The sequence below is a fragment of the Mandrillus leucophaeus genome, unplaced genomic scaffold, assembly GCF_000951045.1.
Source record: "Mandrillus leucophaeus isolate KB7577 unplaced genomic scaffold, Mleu.le_1.0 Scaffold403, whole genome shotgun sequence".
Taxonomy (NCBI): domain Eukaryota; kingdom Metazoa; phylum Chordata; class Mammalia; order Primates; family Cercopithecidae; genus Mandrillus; species Mandrillus leucophaeus.
The window spans coordinates 1,200,204-1,213,666 of NW_012104288.1; the positions used below are offsets into that span (position 1 = coordinate 1,200,204).

Here is a 13,463-nt window from a genome sequence, read left to right on the forward strand (position 1 = left end):
CCCTCCCTCCCTCACTCTCCCTCCTACCCTTCCTGGGGTTATCCCTGATGCAGGGATCCCTGCCATCTCTACATGGGAGCTCTGTGCAGGCAGGTGATCTATATGTAAATTATGTTAAGTAAAACCTAATAATTTTCATTAAAATTATTAAAGCACTTATGCTATCAGTCTTTCCCTTATGACCTGAGCATAGATATGTATGCTGGAGAATAACGCAGAAAGAGAGGGCCAATAGCCCCCAACACCGTTGTAAAATCCTCTGTGAGAGTCAGATAAGAAGGCACCTTCTTTGATACCATCCATTACTGTCCATTACTTTACTGCTTCATACATCAAGACTGCCAGGACAAGTTCAATAGGGAATGAGTCTGACTCTATCAGGGAAGAGGTTTGGAATTTGAATGAAGAATGGCTTGGAGACCAGCCTGTTATGTCCTTTTTCCCAGCTCCAGCCCCAGGCATGTTTCCCACCTGGTCATTCTTTCTTGTCATTTAGCGATCCTACACATTTTCTCTCGAATTGCTTCCTACCTATGGCGTCTCACTGATATGGAGAGGGGAGCTAGGCAATGATGCTTTCATGTTACTTGTCTTTAAACACCTAAGCCTGTTCTACAGCCATCGCTGATTGAACCAAAAGTGAATGTTTCTCTCAAGGGGAACCAATCCATAGACTGGTCTAATCCAACTAAATGCCTCATCTCCAGAATTCAAGTCCAGAGATACACAACCTGTAATCAGATACTATTGGGTGCTTGGAAGCAAAGGCATATTGGTCCTAGGGGAATCAAAGGTCACCCAGGCCTGGGTCAGTCATTTTCAGCCATGTGTACTCTGATGAGTCAGTCAGTGGAGAAAGCTTGTCCATGAAGACAAGAAAGAGATCAAAGCTGGCAAAGAGATGAGAGATCTCAGGCCCATATCAGGAACAGAAGAGTAACCCTGGCTCTGGGGTTTGCAGTATCAGACTTGTCAGAATTCCTGTGGCCCAGCTCCCCTAGCTCTTGTCCTGGAATGCTCTTATGCTTGCCTACAGTGCTTTTGAATTAGTCCTTGCTTTTCTTAAACTGGCTTGAATGAATTTCTGTTCTTCATAACCAAATACGCTTTGTCTAGAAAGTCTCCTGTTAGAGAGATTCAGATGGAGAATTTTAGTCTCCTTCATTGCCCTAGTTCAGTGCCTGGGAACTCTAGGAGATCATGTGTTCTCTTCCATCCAGCTGAGTGCAATTTCACAAGACAGACTATGCTGGGAGAAGAACATATTATTCTTTAAGTGTTCAAATCTCTCAACTTCACCTTTAAAGTCCTTGACACTCATCCTCCACCTCTCGCTCTGATGATTGTCCTGCTGTGGCTCTGACCACTCACTTAAACCATCTGCCTTATTAATTGTTCCCTGTGGTAGATGAAAGATGGCAAAACTTTTTTTTTTGTGGCTATTTTTCCCATTGAGAGATGGAGTCTAATTCCCATTCCCTTGAATATAGGCTGGACTTCAAGACCTGCTTAAACATCAGAATGTGGTAGACATGATGTTTGGGTCTTCTAAGGCTAAGTCATAGGAAACCTTGCCGCTTTTGCCTGTGTCTCTGGAAACAATCTCTTGGAACCCTAAGCTGCCTTGTAAGAAATCGTGCTACCCTGAGGTTGCCATACTGTGAGAAGCCCTAGACATGGGGCAGATAATAGGGAGTGAGGAAGGTGGGGAGGGGGTGGGGCAAGAGAGAGAGAGAGAGAGAGACCACAGACTCCAAGCACCAAACTTATGAGTGAAGAAGCAGTGTTAGAAATGGACCCTAGTGCCATGTAGAGCAGAGATAAGTCATCCAGCTGAGCCTTTCCTGAATGACTGCAACACAAAAATTGTGAGCAAGATATAATTTTTATCTAATCCACTTAGTTTTGAGGTAGTTTGTCACACACCAACAAAGAACCAGAATATTCCTAGTCATCTCAGAGGTATTTCAGTTTCATTCCATTTCCATATAGCATTCTGTAGCCCAAGGACACCCTCTTCCTTCTTATCATCTCTAAATCTTTTGATGATCAGGACAAGAATATCCCTTTCTGATAGGCTTTTCTGATTTCTCCTCTCTTCTGCAGTGTGTTTGGCCAAAGCTACTCTTGGAACCCTTAGCTTGGGCAATCTTGTGTGCCTCTTTGATATGTTTTAGACTGTTGTGTCCCAAATCCCCAAGGGCAGAGCCTATTTCCTACTCTTTTTTTTTTTAATCCCTCTACATTTTGGCAGAGCCCTGAATACAAACAATTCAATCTGTGTTAAGACTCCTAAATACTCTTGTCTTGAGGCTAAATAGCCCTAATCTCTTTAATCCAAATTTATATTGGCACTAATCAAAGGCTTGTCTGTCCAATTACACATTTTCAATTAGGTATTTAGATTAAATTAGGTAAATTGAGGTAGCTTTTACTTTTTATTCTCAGATTACATATAGACTTTAAACATTTGGGGTGGGTGGGAAAAAACCCCAAGGAGAACAGAAAGAAATTCCCATGTAATGGGATAAACAATGGGCAGAATCAAATGACATGCTGTAGGTCTGTTTGCTTGTCAACACATGCCTGCATCATTTACGGGAGGTCAGGGTCAAACTCTACATTTATAGTTTTGTTCTAGCTAGGGTGAGTGTCTTTTAACCGCTTCACCTCTTTCTGAAACCTGTTTTGTTTGGACTTCTCCCAGCCCACCACAATGAACTTTCCCATGTTCTCAGGACTTTTTTTTTTTTTCATTTTCATTTTCATTTCCATATACCCCTTGGCTTCTCTTTCATATGTAACATTCTTCTTTGCAGTGTTCAGAAAACTCATTAGCTTCCAACCTTCTCAATTAGGCAGAACAAACATGCATTACTCCAAATTGCCCCGCACTGCAGTAGAGACAGAGTTCAAGCAAAATGTTGGCCCACCACCCAAGGATTTGACCACTGAAGTTTACTTCCCTTCAATCAAATTTAGATCAGATCTTCCTGTAGTTTTCTGTGTAGGTAATGAAGCTCTTATCTTCAGTTCTCAAAGGATCACTGTTTCCTTTTCTGTATATATTTGTTTGTTTTACTCATGGTGAGTACTTACCTATTATTGTATGTGTATCATTCATTTGTGGAATCATCTGCTGTCAGATTTTCCCATTTTTCTTAACCTAACAATCACAAAATCAGCCACATATCTGATAGCAGAAGAACCACATTGAGATGCAGAGATCTTTTTAAATGGTGCAAAAGAGAAGGGACACGTTTAAAATGCTCTCCTTCTTAAATGATTCTGTTTAAAAAACTGTGAAGTTATTGCACTCCTCCTTAGAAATTACAACTGTACAAATTCTAACTTTTCCCAGTGCTCAGGCACACGAGAGACAAGGAACATTCACCACATTCTATTCGTGTTCATAGGTCGTGACTAAGATAAATAGATTTTAGAGAAACATTGATGTGGGTGTGCTCCAAGTGGGAGGAATTTCATGTTCCAGTCTCCCTGCTGAATACCTAGAATATTAGAGGCTTTGTGAAGTTTGTGCTTGACTCCTTTTAAAGGAGGATATGACTGAGGTCATAGTGCGATAAATCTCTGACATGACTGCGTGAAGGAATATGGATCTAAGCAGAGAGAAGCAAAACAAGCTGAAGTGAAAAGCTCGAATGCATGAGGACATTCTTACAAGTAAGAGGCAATTGAGGGGATGAGTAGTAGCTTTTACAGAGGAGGTGGCTAAGAATTCACATTTCAAGCAGGAATGCCCTGAGCCTTCTCTTTCTCACCTGTTGTCAGTTATACCACCACACAGGGACATACACAGAGAGCTGATTTATTCTTAATATCCAATCTGTTGCCAACTGTTCACTCCTCTTCATCAGAATGCTCACTTATGACATAGTCTTCAGTTCCTTAGCAACAAACTGTCATGTCACCCTGGTGAAATTCTGGTCAGCTGAGAGGAAAAGGAAATGCTGAATGGTGATGGAGAAAATCTTTATTTTAATTACAAATGTGTATGTATAAGAGTTGAAAAGATAATATGAAAAGGCAGGTCAAGGAAGCTACATTTGAACAAGTGTTTTTGATTAAGGTTTATGTGGGCACAGAAGTCCCCTTTAAGTTCTTTTTATTGAATAATTTCCCTTTGATCCTTGAGTAACTAAAAGAAAACCCAGCACTTGACATTAACCTGGGACTCAGAGCCCCGTGGTGGGATTCCTTTGCCTGCCTGCTCCAGCACAAAACAGCCCTGCCCAGCACCGTGGGAGCACATTCATCTTTATTTCCCAACCGGGCTTTTCCTCTTCCCTCCTCTCCTGGGTGAGAATGGAGGACAGTCAGCTGAAGCAGTCATTCTATGTGTACTTTTTCTTTACTTGCGATCAACTTCGAAAGAGGCTGGTCAGGAGACACCAATGACAATGTAAGAAAATGAAGATTGTCCCAGGAAGTATGGCCCCAGAAAAAGAGCAGAGATGACCAGACATGGGAGGTGTTGAGAATTCTATCTTTTCTCCCTGTCTTAATTGTTAGGAATGATATAAAAATCATTTCTTTATTTTTGGCTTTGTGGATAAAACCAAATCATTGAAATGAGAACATAATTAAAAGGGAAAAATGCAGAATTCTTTTTTAAAAAAGATAGATGAAGGGACAGAAAGGAAAGAAAAAAGAGACAGAACCCAAGCAAACAAACATTATTTAAACAACTTGGAGCATGCTTTTTTTTAAAACACAAAAAGCAAAAAACAAAAAAACAAAACCGTATCAGTGCCATTTACCTGAATTCCCAGTTTCCGTATTTAAATGTCTGATCAGTCATTCAGTTCCAATACAGACATGATGTTTGAAGGCCACTTTGTAATGGTTTTACCCTGGTTCAGATTATTTGTGATCCAGGGGGAAAATGTGCATTCTGTGCAAAAGCAAATAGAAAACATATCTGAGCACAAATCAAAAGAATGATTACCACACTCACGCTCTGTACCCATTACGGGGTCCCCAAGGCTCTCATTCTGTTTGTCTTGGCACTTTTTCTTCAGCTGCTTTGGTTGGACTGGGTGGGAAAAACAACAACAACCCACAAAACCCTAGGCAGAGAATGAGGCTGGTGGAAATGGGTAACATAAAAAGATGTGACATCCTTCAAGGGCTTGGCGCTTCAGACTTCACTGTGGGGGAAGCTGCTTGGGGAGACCTCCTCGGGCTCCCACGGAGGTCGTTGCTGAGTTTGTGTCAGGAAGTGCCTGACCATTAGTGGGAGGGGCAATCCTGCTCTCATTTCAATCTCTAGCAAGCTCTCACTCAGTGGGTAATGAAAAACGGCATTTGCACAAAGTGGAGAGAAAAAGCATTGTTTCTATAGCATATTATACTTTCCACTGCTCAGGGGACATTTCATAACCTATAAAAAGAATTATCTATATAACTTACTGTGCATGGCAAAAAAGTTGCAATGTGGCTTTAAAAGAGCTGTCTCCAACTGCAAAACACACTCTATCTCTCCCACTCCCCTCTGACAGAATAGCCTGTGTTTATAAGCAAATCCACTCAACCCCTTAATGATGACCTAGAATAAACATCTGACATACACTAGCTTTCAAGCTCTTCTGTGTTTAGGCATGAATTGTTCATTTCTATGCCTTTTGTATCCAGCCTGAAGGAAAGACAAATGATACAAGGGATGATTTACATTATCAGTGGAGGCAGAGGTTATGTCTGTGTTTATCTGATCCTCTTTTATTGTGTAACTAACAGTGAGATATCTAGCCTTCTGCACAATGACCATTCAATTTGAGCCACCCACCCTATGTCCATGTTGACTTCAATTTTAAAATATATTAAAAAGACAAGCCCTTGCGTAGTAACACAAGGTTTATTTGGTTCAGGCAGGCATGTAGGAAAGGTATGGATTTCTCATTTAGTGTTAGGCTTCCTCCGCACTTACCTTTCCATAAAGCCTGCAAGAGTATTGCCACTGGGGCTTTCCTCTCTAATTGCACTAGGAGAATTGGTACTCCACTTTACAAGGATGATATGGATTCCCAGCTCTTGTTGATCCTGTACTCTTAGTAGAGCATGGGAAACTTGGAACAAATTTACCTAGCATCAGAAAAGACCACAGGAAGTATGCATGAGCCTGGAGAACAGGTAAGCTTGCTTTTCCTTGAAGAAAAATCCAGTCATCTCAAAAACTGTCAGTCTGGCTTGGAAGATAATTTCATGAAACCAACCATAGGCCTTCAGGGCAACCTATACCACAATTGAACATAGTGTCCCAAGGTGGTATTCACTAAATATCCCCTTTGGGGCAAACTACCCATTCTTATGTAGTAGGAATTGATTTCTAAAGGGAAAAAATGCTTTTAAGCTCTCTAGGATCTGTCTAGTCATGGGGGTGCCAATCTTTGTTGTTTTATTTTTTTATTTTTCATTTTTTAAATTATACTTTAAATTCTAGGGTACATGTGCACAATGTGCAGGTTTGTTACATATGTATACTTGTGCCATGTTGGTGTGCTGCACCCATCAACTCGTCAGCACCCATCAACTCGTCATTTACATCAGGTATAACTCCCAATGCCATCCCTCCACCCTCCTCCCACACCACAATAGGTCCCAGTGTGTGATGTTCCCCTTCCTGAGTCCAAGTGATCTCTTTGTTCAATTCCTACCTATGAGTGAGAACATGCGGTGTTTGGTTTTCTGTTCTTGGGATAGTTTGCTAAGAATGATGGTTTCCAGCTGCATCCATGTCCCTACAAAGGACACAAACTCATCATTTTCTATGGCTGCATAGTATTCCATGGTGTATATGTGCCACATTTTCTTAATCCAGTCTGTCACTGATGGACATTTGGGTTGATTCCAATTCTTTGCTATTGTGAATAGTGCCACAGTACTTTCAAGTCATCTTAATCTCACTGCAGGAGATCTCTATGGAACTCATGGAGATGGAGTGGTGGTGGAAGATAAGCTCATGGAGATACAATGATAGTGATGGTGGAAGATAAGATGATTCCATATATCAGGTCCTATGTCCTTCTTTGAATTGGCTCAAAGAATATGGGGTCAGTTTGGGGTCAGATGAAAGAAACACACTCCACCTAGTTGCTCTGAGGAAACTATAGAACCTGGACAGAGTGTATAAGGAACACAAAAATTAAATAGTAGAAAACAAATTGAGGAAAAAGGCCAGAATTTGGAGTATCACTGAACTTATGGTGAATTTATTATTTTTCCTCTCTGAGGTCTCCCATTTTGAACACAACGTGGCCTGAAAGCCAGAAGTGGGCACCAGGGAGCAGAGAGAACTCCAGGAGAAGCTGGTTAAAGGAGTGGGAGATTCTAACTCTCGGAAAGAGTGCAAAAATCCATTATTACTTTTGTATTTTCTCAGTTCCCTCATACCCCAGCCCCCAAGCAATCTCTTAATGGCAGCAATAGGAACAAAGGAAGCAATGAAGAGCAGAATCAATGAAATTGAAAACAGAAAAATAGTAAAGGAGAAACAAAGAACCCAAAAGTTGGTTATTTGCAAAGATCATTAAAATTGATGAAACTGATGGGCCTTTAATAAGATGAAGTGGGGTGGGGGAGAGAGGAGGATGAGGAGGAGGAGACAAAGGGGCGGGGGAGAGAGAGAAAGAGAGAGAGAAAGACTAGTATTATTAATATCAAGAATGAAAGAGAAGATACTGCTATAGATCCTACATATCACAATAAAAAAACAAGCATCAGGGAATACTACAAACAACTCAATAAAAAAACAAGCATCAGGGAATACTACAAATAACTCTATGCACATAAATTCAACAACTGAGAAGAACTATACCAATTCCTTGAAAAGCCCAAACTACCAGAACTCTCAAGATAAAATAGATAACCTAAATAGTTCTGTAACTATTAACAAATGGAATTTCTAGTTAAAATTCTTCTGAAAAATAAAATCTACAGGGTACAGATGTTTTCACTGATTAATTCTCCTAAAATTTAAAGAAGAAATGAGATCAACGCTACACAATCTCTTCTAGAAAATGAAAGAGAACACTCATAACTCATATTATGAAGCCAGCATCAACCTGATATCAAACACGTATGTTTTGTCTCATTGATTTTTGCTCTTATTTTTTATTGCTTTTTTCCTTCTGCTTGTTTTGGATTTTTCTCTTTCTAGTTTCTTCAGATGAAAGCTTACATTGTTGACTTAAATCCTTTCTTTTTTTCCTAGCATTATTAAATGTTTTAAATAAGCATTTAATGTAGAATTTTTCCTCTAATTACTGCTTTACCTGCATCTGCATCTTACAAAGATTCATACAAAAAACATAATAAACACAAAGATGATAAAAACACAAAGATAACAAAAAAAACCCTACAGAGAAGTATTCCTGATTAACATAAACACAAAAAACTCTTCAACATATTAGCAAGTCAAATCAAGCTATACATAAAAAGAATTATCATACCATGACCAAGTGTAATCCACTATATTAACAGTTTAAGAACCCAAATCACACATTCATTTGATTTGCTGCAGAATAATCATATGATAAAATTCAACATCTTTTCATGATAAAAACTCTTAGAAAATTGGAAATCGAAGGGGACTTCTTCAAACAAATAAATAACATGTATAAAAAACTAATAGCTGACATGATGCTTAATGATAAAAGATTATGTACTTTGCTTCTAAAATAGGGAGCAAGACAATAATTTCCATACTCACTACTCCTACTCAACATTGTGCTGGGAGTTCAAGCAAGCACAATGTTGAAAAGAAAAGACAAGAAAGACAACAGATAAAAAAGACAAAAAAAGTGAGTCATATGTATTGCAAAGGAGGAAATAATACTGCCCCTGTTCACCACGTCTCATATATATCTACGAAGGCAATTCCAAGGAATCTACAAAAAAGTCTCCTAGAACAAAGAAGTGAGTTTAATAAGATTGCAAGATACGAAGTAAGTACAGAAAAATTAATAATATTTTCATGTAATAGCAATGTATAATTAGAAAACAAATTTAAAAATTTATGGTAGCTTTAAAAAGTGAGATATTTAGCTATAAATATAACAAAACACCCACAGGATCTGTGTGAAAAACTACAAAATGATAATTAAAGGAATCAACAAAGACCTAAATAAAGGAAGAGGCATACCACATTAGTGGATTGAAAAACTCAAAGTTGTAAAGAGGTCAGTTAGCCTCAGACTGATCTGTAGATTTAATACAATTCCAGTCAAAATATCCTACCTGGCATTTTTGTAGGTAGAGACAAGCTGATTCTAAAATTTATATGGAGACTGTCCATTCTCCATTGTGCATTTTTGGCACCCTTATTGAAGATCAGATGACTGTATATATATATGGATCTATTTCTGAACCCTCACTTCTGTTCCATTGATCTGTGTGCCAGTTTTTATGCCAATACTATACTGTTTTAATTGTTGTAGCTTTGCAATATAGTTTTCAATCAGGAAGTGTGATGTCTCCAGCTTTGTGCTTCTTTCTCAAGACTGATTTGGCTATTTGGAGTCTTTTGTGGCTTCATGTGAATTTTAAAATTGTTTTTTCTATTTTTTAAAAAAATGCCATTTGGGATTTTGATATGGATTACATCAACTCTATAGGCCACTTTTGGTAATACGGACATTTTAACAGTATTAAGTCTTCTGATCCAGAATACGTAATATCTTTCAATTTATTTATGTGTTTCTTCTTTCTTTCATCAATGCTTTATAGTTTTCAGTATATAACTCTTTCATCATTGCCTATTCCTAAGTATTTTATTTCTTGTTGTTATTGTAAATGGAATTGTTTCTTAATTTCCTTTTTGGATAGTTCATTATTAGCCTATAGAAATGCAACTGATTTTTGTACCTGCAACTTTATTGAATTCATTTATTAGTTCTAATAGTTTTCTGTGGAGTCTTTATGGCTTTCTACACATAAGATAATGCCATCTGTAAAGAGGTAATTTTATTTCTTCCTGTCTGATTTGGATGACTTTTATTTCTTTTTCTGGCCTGGTTAGGACTTCCAGTACTGTGTTGCATAGAAGTACTTTCAGTACTATGTTGAGAGTGAGCATCCTTGCCTGCTGATCTTACAGGAAAAGCTTTTGTTATTTTGCCATTGAGTATGACATCACTGTGAGCTTTTAATATACAGCCTTTATTATGATGAGGTAAATTCCTTGTATATCTAGTTTGTTGACGATTTCTTTTTTTTCATGAAAAGGTTTTTAATTTTGTTAAATGCATTTTCTACATCTATTGGGATGATCATGTAATTTTCTAGAACTAGAAATACCATTTGATCCAGCCATCCCATTACTGGTATATACCCAAAGGATTATAAATCATGCTGCTATAAAGATACATGCACATGTATGTTTATTGCAGCACTATTCACAATAGCAAAGACTTGGAATCAACCCAAATGTCCATCAGTGACAGACTGGATTAAGAAAACGTGGCACATATACACCGTGGATTACTATGCAGCCATAAAAATGGATGAGTTTGTGTCCTTTGTAGGGACATGGATGCAGCTGGAAACCATTATTCTCAGCAAACTATCACAAGAACAGAAAACCAAACACCGCATGTTCTCACTCATAGATGGGAATTGAACAATGAGATCACTTGGACACAGGAAGGGGAACATCACACACCGGGGCCTATTGTGAGGTGGGGGGAGTGGGGAGGGACAGCATTAGGAGATATACCTAATATAAATGAGGAGTTAATGGGTGCAGCACACCAACATGGCACACGTATACATATGTAATAAATCTGCAGGTTGTGCACATGTACCCTAGAACTTAAAGTATTAAAAAAAAAAAGAAAATTCAATCCTTTTTAAATGTCCTGTATTACTTTAATTGATTTGCATATGTTGAACCATCCTTGCATCCCAGGGATAAATCCCACTTCATCATGGTATATGGCCTTTTAAATGTATTAAGAAGACTGTATGTATTCATGTGAAAGAATGAAATTGTACCCTCATCTGACACCATACATATAAATCAATGCAAAACGGGTTAAAGATTTAAACATAAGACCTGAAACTTTAAAACTCCTAGAAGCAAACATTGAGGAAAAGCTTCATGACATTGGTCTTGGCAATGATTTCTTAGATATGACATCAAAAACACAAGCAACAGAAGCAAAAATAGACAACTGGAACTACATCGAACTGAAAGGATACTGTATAACAAAGGAAACAACAGAAAGGAAGAAAATATTTGTATACATATTCTGATAAGAGTTTAATATCTAAAATAAGGTTTAAAAATGCCTTCAGCTGAATAGCATAAAAATACAATAACCCAACTAAAAAATTGGCAAAGAACCTTGAATAGACATATCTCCTAAGAACATATACAGAGATATCTGCATTTCCATGTTTGTTGCAGCATTATTCATAATAGCCAAGATATGGAATCAACTTAAGTGTCTATCAACAGATGATTAGATAAAGAAAATGTGGTATTTATACACAATGGAACACTATTTAGCCTTAAAAAAAAAAAAAGTAAATCCTTCCATATGTGACAACATGAATGAACCTGGAGGACAGTATGCTAAGTGAAAGAAGCCAGTCACATAAAAACAAATGGCTATATGATTTCACTTATATGAGGCATCTAAAATAGCTCAAATACATAAAATAAGAGAGTAGGATTGTAGTTGCCAGGGATAAAGAGAAGGGGGCAATGAGGGATTCATCTTCAATGGGCATGAAGTTTCAGTTATGCAAGACAAATACGTTCTAGAGATCTACTGTACAATATTGTGCCTACAGTTAATATTGTGCCTACAGTTAATATTGTGCACTTAAAAACTTAAAAGGGTAGATATGTTGACATGTTAAGTGTTGTCACAACAGTGAAAAAAAACTACATCTGTATAAACATTTAAAAAACAAAAAAGTCATAAAAAGTTTATATGAAAATTCAAAGCAATTATTTAAGTATTTTAAAACAGAATAAGACTGTAGGAATCACACCACCCGATAATAAGACTAATTATGAAGCTAGAGTAATTAAGACAGTATAGTATTGACAAAGGAAAAGGCTCAGGATTGTTGGAACCGAATAGAGTCTAGAAATGGACCCCAAAACAGATGGCTAATTGATTTCTGACAAAGGTGCACAAACAGTTCAATGGAGAAAGAATAATCTTGTCAACACATGGTATTAAAACAATTGAAAAACTATATGCAAAAAAAAAGAACCCTGACTTAAACCTCACACTTCATACAAAAATTAACTCAAAATAGATTATAGACTTAAATGTAATATGTAAAACTATAAATCTTTTAGAAGAAAACCTAGAAAAAAAGCTTTATGATCTGTCGTTATGCAGAGTTCTTACACATGACACTAAAAGCACAATTTATTTTTAAAAATTGACAAATGGACTTTATCAAAATTAAGAACTTTTGCTCTGTGAGAGATGTAACTTGGAGAATGAAAAGTCAATACACACACTGGGAAAATATATTTTCGAATTACCTATCTGACCAAGGACTTGTATCTAGAATATGTAAAGATTATTCAAACCTTAATATGAAGAAAACAAATAACCCACTAAAAAATGAGCGAAGGTTTTGAACACATCACCAATGAGGATATAAGGATGGCAAACAAACACTTAAGTAGGTGTTCAACATCATTAGTCATAAGGGAAATATAAATTAAAACCACAAATGTAGTGCACTTAAAAACTTAAGAGGGTAAGTTACCACCACAAATGTAGCGATAGCTAATTGTGGTTTTAACTTCTATCTATTGAAGTAAAAGAAAAATGGTGACAACACAAAGTGCTGGTGAAGACACAGAGCAAATGAAACTCTCACACGTTGTAGGTGGGGATGCAAAATGCAGCACCCATCCTGGAAAACAGTTTGGAAGTTTCTTACAAAGTTAAACACGCACTTACCATATCACCCAGCAATCCTGCTCCTGGGTGTTTACCCTAGAGAAATGAAAAATTATGTTCTTATGAAAGCCTGTGCATGAATGATTTTAGCAGCTTTTTTGGCTTTTTTTTTTTTTTTTTTGAGGCCAAGTCTTCTCACTTTGTCACCCAGACTGGATTGCAGTGTCATGATCATGATTCACTGCAGCCTCGACCTCCATGGCTCAAGTGCACACCTGGCTGATTTTTTTATTTTTGGTAAAGATGGGATTTCACCATGTTGCCCAGGCTGGCCTCAAACTCCTGGGCTCAACTGATTCTCTCACCTTGGCCTCCTAAAGTGCTGGGCTTGTAGGCATGAGTCACCGTGCCTGCCAAAAGCTTTCTTCCTAATTGCTCAAACCTGGAAATTCTGCAAGTGTGCTTCAATAGATGAATGGATAAACAAACTGTGGTACATCCATACACTGGAATCTTTACTCAGCAATAAAAAGCAACAAGTGGATGAGTCTCAGAGGCCTTTGAAAGGCA

At 37.7% G+C, this 13,463-nt stretch overlaps 1 protein-coding gene across 1 annotated transcript in view; it reads left to right on the forward strand.

Annotated features, from left to right (window-relative positions):
* Positions 1–13,463, forward strand: part of LOC105548232 (chromosome unknown open reading frame, human C5orf64) — a 55,423-nt gene that overhangs the window by 8,690 nt on the left and 33,270 nt on the right. Inside the window, exon 3 of the mRNA XM_011992141.1 lies at positions 2,820–3,007. Coding sequence (XP_011847531.1) covers positions 2,820–3,007 — 188 coding nt within the window. The remainder of the gene's footprint in view (positions 1–2,819; positions 3,008–13,463) is intronic.